At 32.5% G+C, this 15,018-nt stretch overlaps 1 protein-coding gene across 9 annotated transcripts in view; it reads left to right on the top strand.

The window, feature by feature from the left end:
• RANBP17 (RAN binding protein 17) overlaps positions 1-15,018 on the top strand; it is a 334,560-nt gene that overhangs the window by 32,977 nt on the left and 286,565 nt on the right. For 8 of the 9 annotated variants that reach the window (XM_045035616.1, XM_045035623.1, XM_045035631.1 and 5 more), the window contains exons 8-12: positions 963-1,036; positions 3,486-3,605; positions 5,501-5,647; positions 6,252-6,424; positions 8,434-8,627. In XM_045035616.1, the coding sequence (XP_044891551.1) occupies positions 963-1,036; positions 3,486-3,605; positions 5,501-5,647; positions 6,252-6,424; positions 8,434-8,627 (708 nt within the window). The remainder of the gene's footprint in view (positions 1-962; positions 1,037-3,485; positions 3,606-5,500; positions 5,648-6,251; positions 6,425-8,433; positions 8,628-15,018) is intronic. The other variant, XM_045035636.1, reaches the window with a different exon arrangement.

Raw genomic sequence — 15,018 nt, 5'->3', positions numbered from 1 at the left:
TATGTATATGCTCTCTGAAAGTTACTTGATATACAAACCAAGAATGTGGAAGGTAAGGGGTTTATGAAAAAGGAGCTTTAACACAAGATGACAATGAACAGACATAAAAAGAAGATAATTGTTTAACAAATTTAGAAACAACCAGTCCCAAGTTGAAGGTTTTAGGAGGTAGGGTAGGGGTGGGAATGGAAATTATAGGTTATTTGATGCTATTGATCATGTGGAAAATAGCATAAAGAACATTTTACAAATCGGTTGAGCATTTGGAAGGAATTAGTGACAGATCTACAACTAATCGCAGAAAAGATGCTATGATTAAATCCAGAGAGTGTTAGAAATATAATATAATTATAGGGTACTCCTTGGCTCAGTTGCTAACATTATATAGCCATAATAAATGTAAACACTTAGAATTGATTTAATCCCAAATAGTTAATAATACTGGATGGTTGTTGAGAGAGGACAGATTGTGGTATGGGCTAAAGCCTCATCAGTTGTAACAGGAATTTATTTGATAGTTTAAGTAAAACAAATAAATATTCATATAGCATGTTATTTGGAAATATGTATGTAAGTGTAGATAAGAGTTGAAAGGTACTTGGAATGGGGTAAGGTATAGCTGTTTTTTATTATACACTTTTTAATATTCTTTTTGATACTGTTTGCGTTTTTAAACATTTATATTACTTTAATACAAATGAAAATAGTGAGAAGATTCTCCCAGTAAGAACTGTAGATGCTTCATAAAAATAAGCAGCATTTTAGCTAATTGGTTTCTATCTCTGTATTATTTCATCTTTCAAAGGAAAATAGCTAGGAATTAAAAGGAATTAAAAAGGTATTAAGCCTAACTGGAAAGAGTGGCCACATGCAGAGGTCTTGGAGTTCTCATTTGTGTGATAAAGTCTTACTGATTACGTTAAGAATTGAAGTAACGCTATAAGAAAATAATTTTTTTTCAGTTTTCCTGGAACCAGAAACATTGGATCTTTTCTTCAATTTGTATCATTCACTTCCACCACTACTATCTCAATTAGTAAGTAAAACTCACTCATTATTTCATTAAAAAGTATCTATGATCTTTATCGAATGGTAGTATATATTTGTTGTAAAAATTTACATTCTTGATTGGGTTTACCTCTCAAGAAATTCTTACGTCTCCTGGGATTTATATTACTTAAGCTGTTTGTCCAATTCTGTGTATAGTCACCAGTGCAGTCCATTTGATGGGTGAACCCAGAACCTCTGACTCTTGATTTAGCTCCTGCCCAGAGCCAAGAAAACCTGTCAGCCTCTAAGTGTCCCTTACTTTCTACCCAGTCCCCGTCCCTTCTTCTGGGCCTCAGTCCAGTAGTTGGCCATACCATCTGTTACCTTCCCTGTTCCTCCCCTCTCTCTTAACTCTTCTTCAACCGTCCGTGCCCTAGGCTTGCCAGGCAGCCCCCATCAGTTTGTGAGAAACAAAGGGGATCTGCTCATGTGATTTTGTGTCCATCACTCCAGTTCATTTATTTTTTGAATTAAATTCTATCATGTACTTTAAAAATCTTAAAACTCTTTGGTTATAGAGTAACTTTGAGACTGTGAACCTGTCTTTGTGGAATCTACAACAGAGACCAGGCAAGACTGAAAAAAAAAAAAAAAAAAGGAAAAAGTTGTCAGTTCAATATCTAAGCTTATAGATGTAAAGTTGGGGGATTCTGAAATTGCCATTTCATGAATAAAGACACTACAGACTTAAAGTGCAAATCAGTGGTGTATTTGTTTAAATCTGTTACTGCCTAGAAGGGAGGAATAGACTTACAAAAATACTCTGCCTCTTTTTTTTTTTTTTTTTTTTTTAAACTTGTCTGCTCTCCCATCTAGAGTTTAAAGATTGTGGTTTTTAAACTGGGTTCCACAGGACACTCATGTTTCCAGATGGTGCCACAGAGTTTCAGGCTTCTGTCTTTTAACCAGAATAGTTTTGTTTTTAGTTGTTTAAAAACCATGGTTTCATGTATAATTATGTTTTGGAATAAAACAAACAAGCTACTGGTGCTTAAAAAATTAAGTGGGGAACAACTGCTTTAAAAGAAAGTAACTAGCATTTATTGGGCATGACCTACTATAAGGTGCTTATCTCACCTCATCCTCAGAGCAGCCCTGCAGGGTAAGTGTTATTATCCTCACAATGTTGACAAGGAAACAGACCCATACTGGCTTAAAGGAATTTCTTTAGGGCAGCAAACTAAATAATGAAGCTGAGATTCAAACCCAGGTGTTTTTGGCCCCCAGACCCTGAGTATTGTTTTGTTTTGTTTTGTTTTGGGGGGGGGGGCAGAGAGAGAGAGGAAGGGAGAGAATCTTAAGTAGGCTCCATGCCCAACATGGAGCCCAATGCAGGGCCTGATCCCACGACTGTGAGATTGTGACCTAAGCTGAAAACAAGAGTAGGACACTCAACTGACTGAACAACCCAGGAGCCCCACCCTGGATATTTTTGATACACTAGTGGTTCCCAAACCTTCTACACATCAAAATTGCCTGAGGAGTTTTTGGTTTTTTATTTGTTTAAAACAGTAAGGACTGTGGCCAACTAGAGAACATCTAAAAAGGCCGTCCTCTGATTCTTGTCCATGTTCTCACCTTTGTTAGGAGAGCCAGACATTATGTAAAGTCTCTTAATTGAAATATTTAAATATTTAGCCACTAATTCTATTTTTTTTTTTTTTTTTTTATAAAGTGGGCAAACAAACGTATGTGGACCAAAACAAAACTTATGAGGGCCGTTTGGCCTGAAAAGTTGCCAGTTTTGGGCCACTCACTTAAAGATCAAACAGGCTTCAAATGGTTTTCAGTAGTAGAATTAAGAACCCAATTAGTAAAATCGTCTGGTAAAGTATTAACTTTTGGAAGATAACTAGACCGTTGATATTTTTTTGGAATTTTTGTAGAATATCTGATATTTCCAGCAGTATTCTCCAAATTGTGTCTCAAGATATTAATGGATGGTATGGGTAAGATGTACCATCACCAAATAAATTTGGGATATGCTGGATTAAGTAAAGTTACACCAAGTTACACTGAAGTAAAGTTCCCCCACTTACAGGATACCACAGTACAGAATGTACAGTATTTCTTAAACATACTCTACCACAAAACCATATTTTAATTTTGGTAGAACACCTGTTTTATTGGTTCATGAACAGAGGTGGGCATAAGAAGCAACTGGGAGCCTTTTGAGTATGTCCAAGTTGCTCTGGCATACGTATATGACAGTATATTAAAAGAGAACACACACAAATAGAAATTTTAGTGGTGGAGTTAAAGGGTTATGGGTAGTGATGGTGATTGATGATGTGTAGCTTTCAGGGTTCCTAGATCCTATAATCCTTTTGTATCACAAAAATTAAAAAATATTTTTTATGTAAAGACTCGTGCTCCTTACATGTGGCCATAGTTACTTTTAAAATTGAAATGAATTTTGTTGTTCCTATTTTTAGGCACTTTCATGTTTAGTTCAGTTTGCTTCTACAAGAAGGTCCTTATTTAGCAGTCCTGAACGTGCCAAGTACCTTGGTAATTTAATTAAGGGAGTAAAAAGGATACTTGAAAACCCTCAGGTATTTATGAAGTAATTTAATTAATACTTAGTATATAGAAATACAGTTTTTCTGCTGAAAGGTGTGTAATAAACTCATGATTTGATTATGATTCTGGAAGAAACATGAACTGTCATATCCATCTTCCCTTGATCTCATTTATAGTAGAAATGGACAGTTTTTAAAAATGGATGCTTTCCTGATACACTTCTGTATTCTTCCTTTTTTTATTTTTTTCCATTTTTTTAGGTGAATAAGAATAGAAGGTATATATCTTATTATGCTTCTGCTTTACACCGTTGTACTGCATTTCTTTGCTTGCTTGTACTTCTTAAATTACTAAAGTAATTAATTCGGAGTTATATCTACCTTCTGAAGACTTAATATAAATCTGAATGTTAATATTGGAGTAAGTGGCTTTAAATTTTGAAATTATGTCTTTTTGCCCTCTTGTGGACAAATAAGAGTTTGTAGATTTAAAAACCTTTCCTATACATTAACTGCAATGTTCATTTCAGAGCATTGCAAAGCCATTATTAATTAGTGATTTTGACTGCCTCGATAACATGTTTTGTTTTGCTTTTTATTTTGTCTTTGGTTTAACATATGGATTTTAAACTGTTAAATGATTTAAGGAGATTTATCTGTCTCTTAGTTACTAATAACTTTTGAGAGGACATATAGTATCTGTACATAAAGAAAATTTGCTTGCTAGCTAAGGAGCAATTGATTTTGTATGTCATTCTCAGAAGTATTTTAGTATTTTAGGTGTTATGCTATTATTTTATTTTTTCAATGATAGCGGAATTAAGAAATTTACATGTTTTGTTGATAAATGGGATTTTACTAATGTATGTCAAAATTTTTAGTTGTTTAACTCACTGTCATCAATTAGTATATGAAAGATAATATGGTAATATCAGATCATTGTTTTAATTGGTTTTCCAGCCTCCTCATGTTCATGTTTCATGTCTGTAAAAGTTGGCTTGAGTATTATATTATTTTAGAATTACAGTCATGTAGTAAAAGATCTATTAGTATGAAGTATCTTTTTGTAATTTGTCCTTAATAATTAGATACTGTTTTATATTTTCTTGGAGCTCATATGAATGAAATTTCTTAGAAACTCTTTGAGTATTAAACATATACTCTTTGAAGTCTCTGTCATGCCAGCTACAATGCAAACAAAATGTTCAAACTTTTATAAAGATAACACTGGTGTCCTATCTTCAAGGAGCTCTCACAGACAACTGGGGGCCTCTTTCTTGGTCTTCCTTTTTAACCTTTCCTTCCCTGAGGTTACCTCTGTGTCTTATAGTACTTCTGTTAGACTTTCTGCCCTACGTTGTAATAATTGTTTTGAATGACTTGACTTAGGGACAAGGAGTTGCTTGAGGGCTCAATGCCTATAGGTACTCAATAAATATTTATTGAATTAAAAGAAATTTCTGTTGTGTATGCACAAATACCATTTAAGTTCATCAGTTGGTATTGCTCTTTTCCAGGGTTTCAAGAACCCATTCTTAATTTTCATCTTAAATATTTTTCAAGTCTTCTACTGACTTGTGTTTAAGCCACAGTACACATACACGTGCACACACAGACATGTACGCACACATGCAAATTTTTTCTGTAATACACTGGGTTCCTAAACATGATTTAGTCATCACAGAGGAAAGCTTTTTCCAGATCCTCTACTTTGGATTCCTTATTTTAATCATTGATGCCAACATTAAATCCAACAGGAATCATTTGTTTTCTTTCATTAATGATGTACTCAGGTGACACAAAGTACCATATGTACCCATGAAAACCGGAAAACTTAATAAAATACTCTTGGAATTTTAGTGATAAGTCATTAGCTTGGTTTGTTTTTAAGTATTTTAAAAAGGCTTTCTTTTTGTCTCATAATTTAGGGTTTGTCTGATCCAGGTAATTATCATGAATTTTGCCGATTTTTGGCTCGTTTAAAGACAAATTATCAGCTGGGAGAATTAGTTATGGTGAAGGAATATCCTGAAGTTATCAGATTGATTGCTAACTTTACCATTACTAGCCTGCAGGTAAATAAAAACATATAATTGATGTTAAACAGTAGATACTTTTTAGAACAATTTCTTGGTAAGATTTGGTGGGGACTTTCAACATTTGTTAGAGTGCTTTGCTAAAAATACTTATTCCAGGGTTTTAGGTGAAAGTTCATTGTAACATTTTATAATAAACATTTAGAGGCTGAGTATCTACTAAAGAATGAGTTGAGAAGCTATAGTAAAATTTATGTGAAGAAATAAAAGCCATTTTTTAAAGATTTTTTTTTAGAAAATTCTTTTTATAAGTTGGGGGAAAGCTTTAAAACCACATTTTCCACATGATATGAACTCAAAAATATTCATGGAAAGATTAGACGGAAGCACACCAACTTTAAATAGTGATCACCCTTGGGTGGTAGAATGAGAGATTATTGGTTTCTTCTTTATGCTTTTTTGCATTTATTTACAAAATTTGCTATGTTAATGATGATTGGTTATATGATCAGAATAAAAGTTAATTTTAAAGTCTGTGTTTAGTAATTTTGTTTAGAAAATCTGTATTTAGTAATTGTCTTATTAATTCTTAATTCTAAGAAGATATGTCATTTTAAATAACGTTTGCTTTATTTCTTTGTAGCATTGGGAATTTGCTCCCAACAGTGTTCATTATTTATTAACTCTGTGGCAAAGGATGGTAGCATCAGTTCCTTTTGTGAAATCAACTGAGCCCCACTTATTAGACACTTATGCACCAGAAATCACGAAGGCCTTTATCACTTCTCGCTTGGAATCTGTTGCCATAGTTGTGAGGTATTGAAAACTAAATGTTTCTGTTTTATTTTTATCTTTTGCATCTTAGAATTTAAAAAATTTGAGGTATAATTTACCTAGTGTAAAATCACCCTTTTTAGTGAATAGGTCTATGAGTTCTGACACGTGCATATAGTTGTATAACTACCATTACAGTCAAGATAGAGACTAGTTTCATCACACCAGAAAGTTCTTTTGTGTCCCTTATAGTCAGTCCTTTCTCCACCCTCAGACTCTGGCACTTACTTATTTGTTCTGTTTTCCTATAGTTTTTGCCTTTTTAGAATGTTGTATAGATATAATATATAGCCTTTTAGTTCAGCTTCTTTCACTTGACATAATGTATTTGAGATTCCTCCATGTTGCATCAGGAGTTCTTAAAATTTATTGCTGAATGGTATTTCATTTCCTGGATATATCAGTTTGTTTATCCATTCACTCGTTGAGGGACATTTGGGTTGTTTCCATTTTTGTCAATTATGAATAAAACAGCTGTAAACATTGCTGTGCAGGTTTTTGTGTGAACATAAGTTTTTATTTCTCTTGGGTAAATGTGTAGGTGGCAGATTTCTGGGTTGCATGGTGAGTGTGTGTTTTACTTTATAAGAAACTGCCAAACTGTTTTGCAAAGTGGCATTCCCACCAGCAATGTATGAGAGACCTAATTGCCCTTTATTCTCATCAGCACTTGATATTGTCAATTTTTTTTTAAATTTTAGTCATTCTAATAGGTGTGTAGTGGTACCTCATTTGGGGTTTAATTTGCATTCTCTTAATGACCAATATTATTTACCATTTGTATATATTATTTGGTAAAGCACCTGTTAAATTTGTTGCCCTTTTTTAAAATTGGGTTGTTTATTATATTGAGATTTAAGAGGTCTATATATATGAGATCACAAATCTTTTTATTGTATGTGTTTTATAAATACTATCTTTTAATCCATAGCTTGCCTTTTCATTTCCTTCACAGTCTTTCAAAGAAGTTTTAGAGTTAAGTGAAGTTCAATTCATCTTTTATTTTTTCTTTTACAAGTTTTATAGTTTTAGAATTTACATTTACTTCTGTGATCCATTTCGAGTTAATTTTTATATGAGATAGCTTGAAGTTATTTTTTGGTTTTTTGTTTTTTTTATGGGTGACCAATTATCCCAGCATCATTTGTGGAGAAGACTATCTCTTCTCCATTGTATTGCCTTTATACTGTTTTCAAAAATTAATTGACCACACGTGTGCTTTCTGGACTCTGTTCTCATTAATCTATATATTTTTCCTTCTGCCAATACCCTGTCTTGAATATAGTAGCCCTATAAGCTTTGAAATCAGGTAGTGTGAGTCTTTTACCTTGGTTTCCCTTTTTCAGTTGTTATGGTTTTTTTACTTCCTTTGCTTTCCCATGTAAACTTTAGGATTATCTTGTATCTATAAAAAATCTTGCTGAGATTTTGATTAGGATTGCTTTAAATTTGTAGATTAACCTGGGGGAAGAATTGATACCTCGGCAGTATCAGGTCTTTCAGTCAATAATCATGTTTATCTTTTAATTTATTTAGCTCTTTTGTGATTTCTTTGCTTAGTGTTGTGTTGTATTAAGCCTTCAGATTTTATATATGTTTAATTAGGTTTAATGAATTAGATTTTTTTCTGATTTCTTTGGAACATGCAGTTTTTTAAATGTCAAGTTCCAATTGTTCATTGCTAGTAATTAGTAATGTGGTTGAGTTTTGTATATTGACCCTGTTATGCTAGGACCTTGGTAAACTCATCTGTAAGTAATTGTAGCTTTTTTTATGGTTTCTTTGGGATTTTTCATGTGTACAATCATGTCGTCTTCGAACATAGGTATTTTATCTCTTACTTTCCAATCCATTTGTCTTCTTTTTCTTTATCCATGATGGAATTTTTGTTTAACATAAAGTTTATTTGTAGTGAATAGAAGCTTATCACATTTAAAAAATGTATATCATATCCTAATGTTGGCTGTGAACCTGTTCTTATATATTTGCAGAGATAATTTAGATGATCCACTGGATGACACTGCTACTGTGTTTCAGCAGCTCGAACAGTTGTGCACTGTCAGCAGATGTGAATATGAAAAGACGTGCACTCTTCTTGTACAGTTGTTTGACCAAAATGCGCAGAATTACCAAAAGCTTCTTCATTCAGCTTCTGGGATAACTGTGGACATGGCAATTCAGGAAGGTCAGTAAACTTTGTATGACTTTATATGGTATTATGTTGAATTTTAAGTAGCTTCATTAATCACTTTAATACTTTTACTGCAAATTATTTTTATGTATTTCCCCCAATTCCTCGTCCTCTAATAAGCCATTAATTTTGTTAGCCTTCTGGGTATTTTGGTTGCCTGGTGGTTAATTTTCAGTTCTCATTTATAAGATACATGGGAAGTATTTCTCTGGAATCGGTATCAAGGAAAGCTGATAATGGTATTTGAGTAGAGTTCATTAACTTGTAACTATCTTTTAACTAATCATGTTTTCTTCTTTGCTATATTTGACTGCAAATTCAAAGCCCAATTTCATCCAATAAAAAATTGTATAAGACCTCATTATGGTTTTGCATTTGTGTATTATCCTTCACTATGGCTTTAGTTTACTATTACATTTGAATCCTCACTTTCCTCATTATTTTTCTTTAATGCTTTATTGAAGGAGGGTTTATTTATTTCTGAATGTCCCTTTAAATCCTTTCAGGAACATTGCACGGAATAAAATTAAATAAATATATTTTTCACATTTTTAAAAAATGAAATGAATATGAGAATGGAACTGACTTTATCCATTTCTAAAAGAAGACACTTTAATTATGGTTCCAGAATGTTTTTCTTTTATGTTTTTTTCCTTTTATTGTTTTGGGAAGTGAGTGGTAAGGGATAATAGACTCCGTGATTTCCTATCTAAACTCTTTTCAAAACATTGTTTAAAAGATTATCTTTTACTTTTATGTAATGTCTTAAAATGTCTTTTATTATCTGTTTTTGTTTTTGTGTTTGGAGTCACACATTAAAAAACTGCTGACGGGCTACATAGTGGAGTAGTTAACCTCTACTTCAAATAATCTCTCTTATTAAGATCTCATTATTTATAAATTAAATTAAGGAGCAATATTTTTGCAGCATTTTAGTCTTTTCATGGTTGATTTCTTCCTTCAGAGTTTTCAAAATTATTAAATATTAAATACGTACAAAAGGCTGTGTATACATATTGAGACATGGTGACTAGCAATAACAAACAGCATCACACAGCGTAAAGAATAGGTCAGTATCAGTATCTTTGTTGTTCCCATTGTTTCTCTGTCCAAATCTATCCTTTCTTCCAGCAGAAAATACTTGGAATCTTGAATTTTGCATTTATCAATTAGTGCCTTTTGTTACTCATAGTAGTACTGTGTGTGTGTGTGTGTGTGTGTATGTGTGTGTGTGTGTGTGTGTATGGGTGTATACAGACACATATATATATATATATATGTATATATATATATATATTCTGGAAATAATTCATGGTTTTGCAAATTTCTGAACCTTATACAACTGTATACAATGAAACTGCATTCTACAACTTGCTTTTTTTTTTTTCCTCAGTATTGCATTTATGAGGGTTTGTGTTGATGCTATGGCTGTAGTTCCTTGATTTGCACTGCCACTGTTCTGTTGTTTGAATATACCAAATTTATTTATGCATTTTCTTGTCAGTGGATATTTGTATTTTTTCTGCTTTTTGCTAATGGAATGAGTGCAGCTGTGTAAAGATTGTTATGTATATCCATTACATAGTTTCAGTAGAATGATGCCAAACTCGTTTACAGAGTGATTTTCTACTTTACTTCCCACCCACCCTCACATAGATCTTTGCCAACACCTCATAATGTTAGACTTAAAATTTTTACCAGACTAGTTCAGGTAATATACCTCATGGGTATTTTAGTTTTTTTCTCATAATTAATGAAGTTTAGTATTGTTTTATGTTTGTTGACTGGTATTTGTGTCATTATCAATGACACATATTTATGATTTTTGTTCATTTTTCTACTCTTCATTTGGATTATTAGTTTATCTTTTACTGATTGAATTCTTTTTGTGTTTTTGATGCTAACCCTTTAGTGATTTGAATTGTAAATATTGTCCCCAAGTTTGTGATCTGCCTTTACATGTCACTTTAATGTATCTATTCTCTTAGTTATTTTTCATATCAAACTTTATTTTAATTAAATCACCTAATCTTTTTAAAGAGGTAATATGTCCCCGTTATCCAGAAAAAATAAATTAAAATGTGTTTCTGTTTCAGTTCTGTGATCTGTCCTCTTGTTCTTCACTCTATGTAGCAATTTTTACTAATTTTGTGTATATTTTCAAAGTTTCTGCGTGCATATACAAACAACTATGAATTTATAAATCTTATCCCTCTTTATTTACTTAGGATGTGGTATACACCCTTAGTGTTCTACTCTTGCTTTTTCTTTCATTTAACAGTGTACTTTATAGCTATTTTCCAATTTGGAGAATGCTTATTTTTTATAGATGCATAATATTTTATTCTTACTGTATCATTATTTAATCATTCTTTCTACCATTGAAAGTCATTAGAATTATTTTTCATCTCCAGCTATTAAAATTAATGTCATATAGATTAACCATGTATATATGTCATTTTATGTGTATACAAGTATATATAGAAGATAAATTCCCAGAGTAGAATTACTATTGGCTAAAAGGGTAAATATTTACAACTTTTATAGATATTGCCAAATTACTTTTGGAAAGGACTATGTCAATTTACTTGTCCACCAGCTATATATCTATGGGAGTGTTTCCATATTGCCTTCACAGGATAATTTTACCAGGCTTTTGAATTCTTAGCAATTCTATAGGTGAAAAATGGTTTCTTAGTATAATTTAATATTCTCATATCAGTTAGGCATTAAGTTTATTTAAGACTATTTAGTCTTGTTTTTCTGTAATGACATGTTAATTTCTTTGCTGTTTTTTGGGTGTTGGTCCTTACTTTTCTCATTGATTTTTTTTTATAAGAGCTCTTTGTATTTTAGAAAAATGAGCTCCTTGTCTGTGGTAAGAGTTGCAAATATCTTTTTCTTTTCTTTCTTTCTTTCTTTCTTTCTTTCTTTCTTTCTTTCTTTCTTTCTTTCTTTCTTTTTTTGAGTGTACAGTTTGATGAATTTAACAGTTATTCATAGCCATGTAACTATCACCACATTCAAAATAGAATTTCCTGCACTCCAAATAATTTCCTCATGCTCTTTGATCCCTTTCCCTGACTCTTGACATGGGAACCACTGGTTTCTGTAATTGTGGTTTGTCTCTTTTAAATTTTTGCATAAATGGAATCATATAGTAAGTAGTCTTTTGTGGTTGACTTTGCATAGCATAATGTTTTTGACATTCAAATATATTGTGTATATTAATATTTTGTTTCTTTTTATTGCTGCATAGTATTCCATAGTATAGTTTTATCTATAAAACTATAGTCTATCCACTGTGTGATGGACATTTGAGTTCCACTTTCAGTTGGGAGGCTATTATGAATAATGGTGGTATGAACATTTGCAGACAAGTCTTTGTGTGTTTTTAAATTTTTATTTCTCTTGGGTAAATACCTAAGACAGATTGCTGGGTCATATGAGAAATGTATGTTTAATTATAGGATATTACTGGGGCGCCTGGGTGACTCAGTCGGTTGAGTGTCCGACTTCGGCTCAGGTCATGATCTCGCAGTTCGTGAGTTCAAGCCCCACATCGGGCTCTGTGCTGACAACTCAGAGCCTGGAACCTACTTCAGATTCTGTGTCTCCCTCTCTCTGCCCCTTCCCTGCTCATGCTATATCTGTCAAAAATGAATAAATGTTAAAAAAAATATATATAGGATACTACTATATTGTTTTTCAAAGTACCATTTTCCATTCTCATTATTTTCTCTACATCTGCATCATGATTTGATAGTGTCTTCTTAACCTTAGCCATTCTACTGGGTATCTAAAAGTGTATCATTATGGTTATAATTTGCATGTCCCTAATACTTAACAGTGGTGTGTTTTTTGGCCATTCATATATCTTTTCTTGTGCACTATTTGTTCACCTTTTTTGTCTATTTTTAAATTAGATTGTTCTTTTATTATGTATTCTTATTGGAATTGTAGGACTGTTTTACATATTCTGTATATAATTTCTTTTTCACATAAATGTTTGAAAGTATTTTTCTCTCTGTCGTTTCTCTTCAACTGTTTTTCAAAGAGCAGAAGTTTTAAATGTTGATGATCTACCTTTTCAATTGTTTCTTTCTGGCTTATGCTTCTTGTATTTACGAAATCCTGTGCAGTGCAAGTCACAGAGATGTTCTTCTGTATTTTCTTCTAGAGGTTTAATAGTTTTAGCTATTATGTTTAAATTCGTGAACTTCCTGGCATTAACTTTTGTGAATAGTGTGAGTTGGGGGTAAGGCCCCATCCCCAGCCCATACAATTATATAGTTGTTCTAGCACCATTTGCTGTAACAACTATCTTTTCCCCCACTGAATTATTGTAACACCTTTGTCAAAAATCCATTGGTTATAAAAGGCTAGGGTTTATTACTGGACTCTATTCTCTACCATTGATCAGTATGTCTGTCCTTATGTCAGTGTTATACTGCCTCAGTTACTGTAATTTTGTAAGTCTTGAAATCAGGTAATCTAACTGTCTCATTCTTCTGTCTCAAAATAGTTGTGTCTGTTCTCGATCTTTTGCCTTTCTTTATTAATTTTAGCATCAGCTTGTTAATTTCTTTAAAAAGTCTCACTAGAATTTGATTGGGATTGCCTCAATCTATGCATCAATTGGGCCATCTTCACAATATTGAGTCTTCCAGTTTGTGGACATGGTCTGTTGCTCCACTTACATAGGTGTCCCTTAATTTTCTTTGCAACGTTTGATTGCTTTCAGCACACAGGTATTAAAAATGTTTCACTAAATTTATTCCTATATATTTTTGATGTGGTTGTAAATCTTATAATCATTCTCTGCTATTCTATACAACCAGAATTGATTTTTCTCTTTGTGTCCTATGACTTTGCTAAATTTACTTATTCCGATAGCTTTTTTGTAGATTCTTTTGGATTGTTATATAAGATCATGTCATCTGCAAATAAAGACAGTTTTATATCTTGTCTTCAAGCTTTTTATTTCTTTTTCTTGCCTTATTCCACTGGTTAGGACCTCTGGTACAATGTTGAATAAAAAGGGAAGAGTGGGTAGTCTGGCCTTGTTTCTGTTTGTACATCTAAAACATTGAGCCTTTCACCATTGAGTAGGATATTATCTGTAGGTTTTAAAAAAGATGTTCATAATAATTTTGAGGAATTTCCCTTCTGTTCCTCTGGCTATTTATACTGAGTGGTGCATTGATTTTTTTTTTTAATGCTTTTTATCCACCTATTCAAATGACCCATTTTTTTTTTTCGCTTTTTTACTAATATAGTGAATTACATTGATTGATTTTTCTGTGTCAAGCCAGCTTTACATTCCCAAGGTAAATCCTACTTTGTTATTATATAATATAATGTTCCTTTATATAATGCTAGATTCCATTTGTAAAAAATTTCTTATTTTACATTGATGTTCATGAACGATATTTATCTGTAGTTTTCTTTTCTTGTGATGACTTTGCCTGGTTTTGGTAACAGGGTAATACTAGCCTCATAAAATGAGTCAAGGAGCATTTCCTCTTCTTTCTTTATCTTCTGAAAGAGTTTGTGTACCATTAATATTATTTCTTTGTTAAAAGTGTGATAGAATTCACCAGCAAAGTCAGTGGGCCTAGAGGGTTTAGAATTACAAATTCAAATTTTTTAATTGATATAGGACTATTCAAATTTTCTAAGTGCCTTAGTCATTTGTATCTTTCAAAGACTTTATCGTATTTTAAAATTTATTGTAATAAAGTTATTTTTTATATTCTGTTACTTTTTTTAACTTTATTAAAAAAGAGAGAGAGAGAGAGAACGAACGAATGTGAGTGGGGAACTGGCAGAGGGGGAGAGAGAGAATCCCAAGCCGGCTCCATGCTATCAGCGTGGAGCCCAACATGGGCTCATAAACCATGAGATTATGACCTGGGTGAAATCAAGAGCAGGTCACTTAACAGACTGAGCCACCCAGGCACCCCTGTTATTATTCTTTTACTGTCTGTATGATCTGAAATGATTTTCCCTTCATTCTTTCTCTTTTAACAGAAGTATACTTAACATGCAGTGTTACTATTTTCAGGTGTACAACATAATGATTTGATATTTGTACATAATGTGACATGATCATCATAGTAAGTCTTAGTTAACATCTGTCACCATACATAGTTACAAAATTATTTTCTTCTTGTGATGAAAACTTTTAAGATCTGCCCTCTTAGCAGCTTCCCGATATGCAGTATAGTATTTTTTTTTATATATGAAATTTATTGACAAATTGGTTTCCATACAACACCCAGTGCTCATCCCAAAAGGTGCCCTCCTCAATACCCATCACCCACCCTGCAGTACAGTATTAACCATAGTCAACATGTTGTACATTGCATCCCGATGACTTAGT

This window comes from Felis catus, chromosome A1 (assembly GCF_018350175.1).
Source record: "Felis catus isolate Fca126 chromosome A1, F.catus_Fca126_mat1.0, whole genome shotgun sequence".
Lineage (NCBI taxonomy): Eukaryota > Metazoa > Chordata > Mammalia > Carnivora > Felidae > Felis > Felis catus.
Note: the sequence above shows the minus strand (reverse complement) of the source record. Positions and strands in the feature narration are given on the sequence as shown.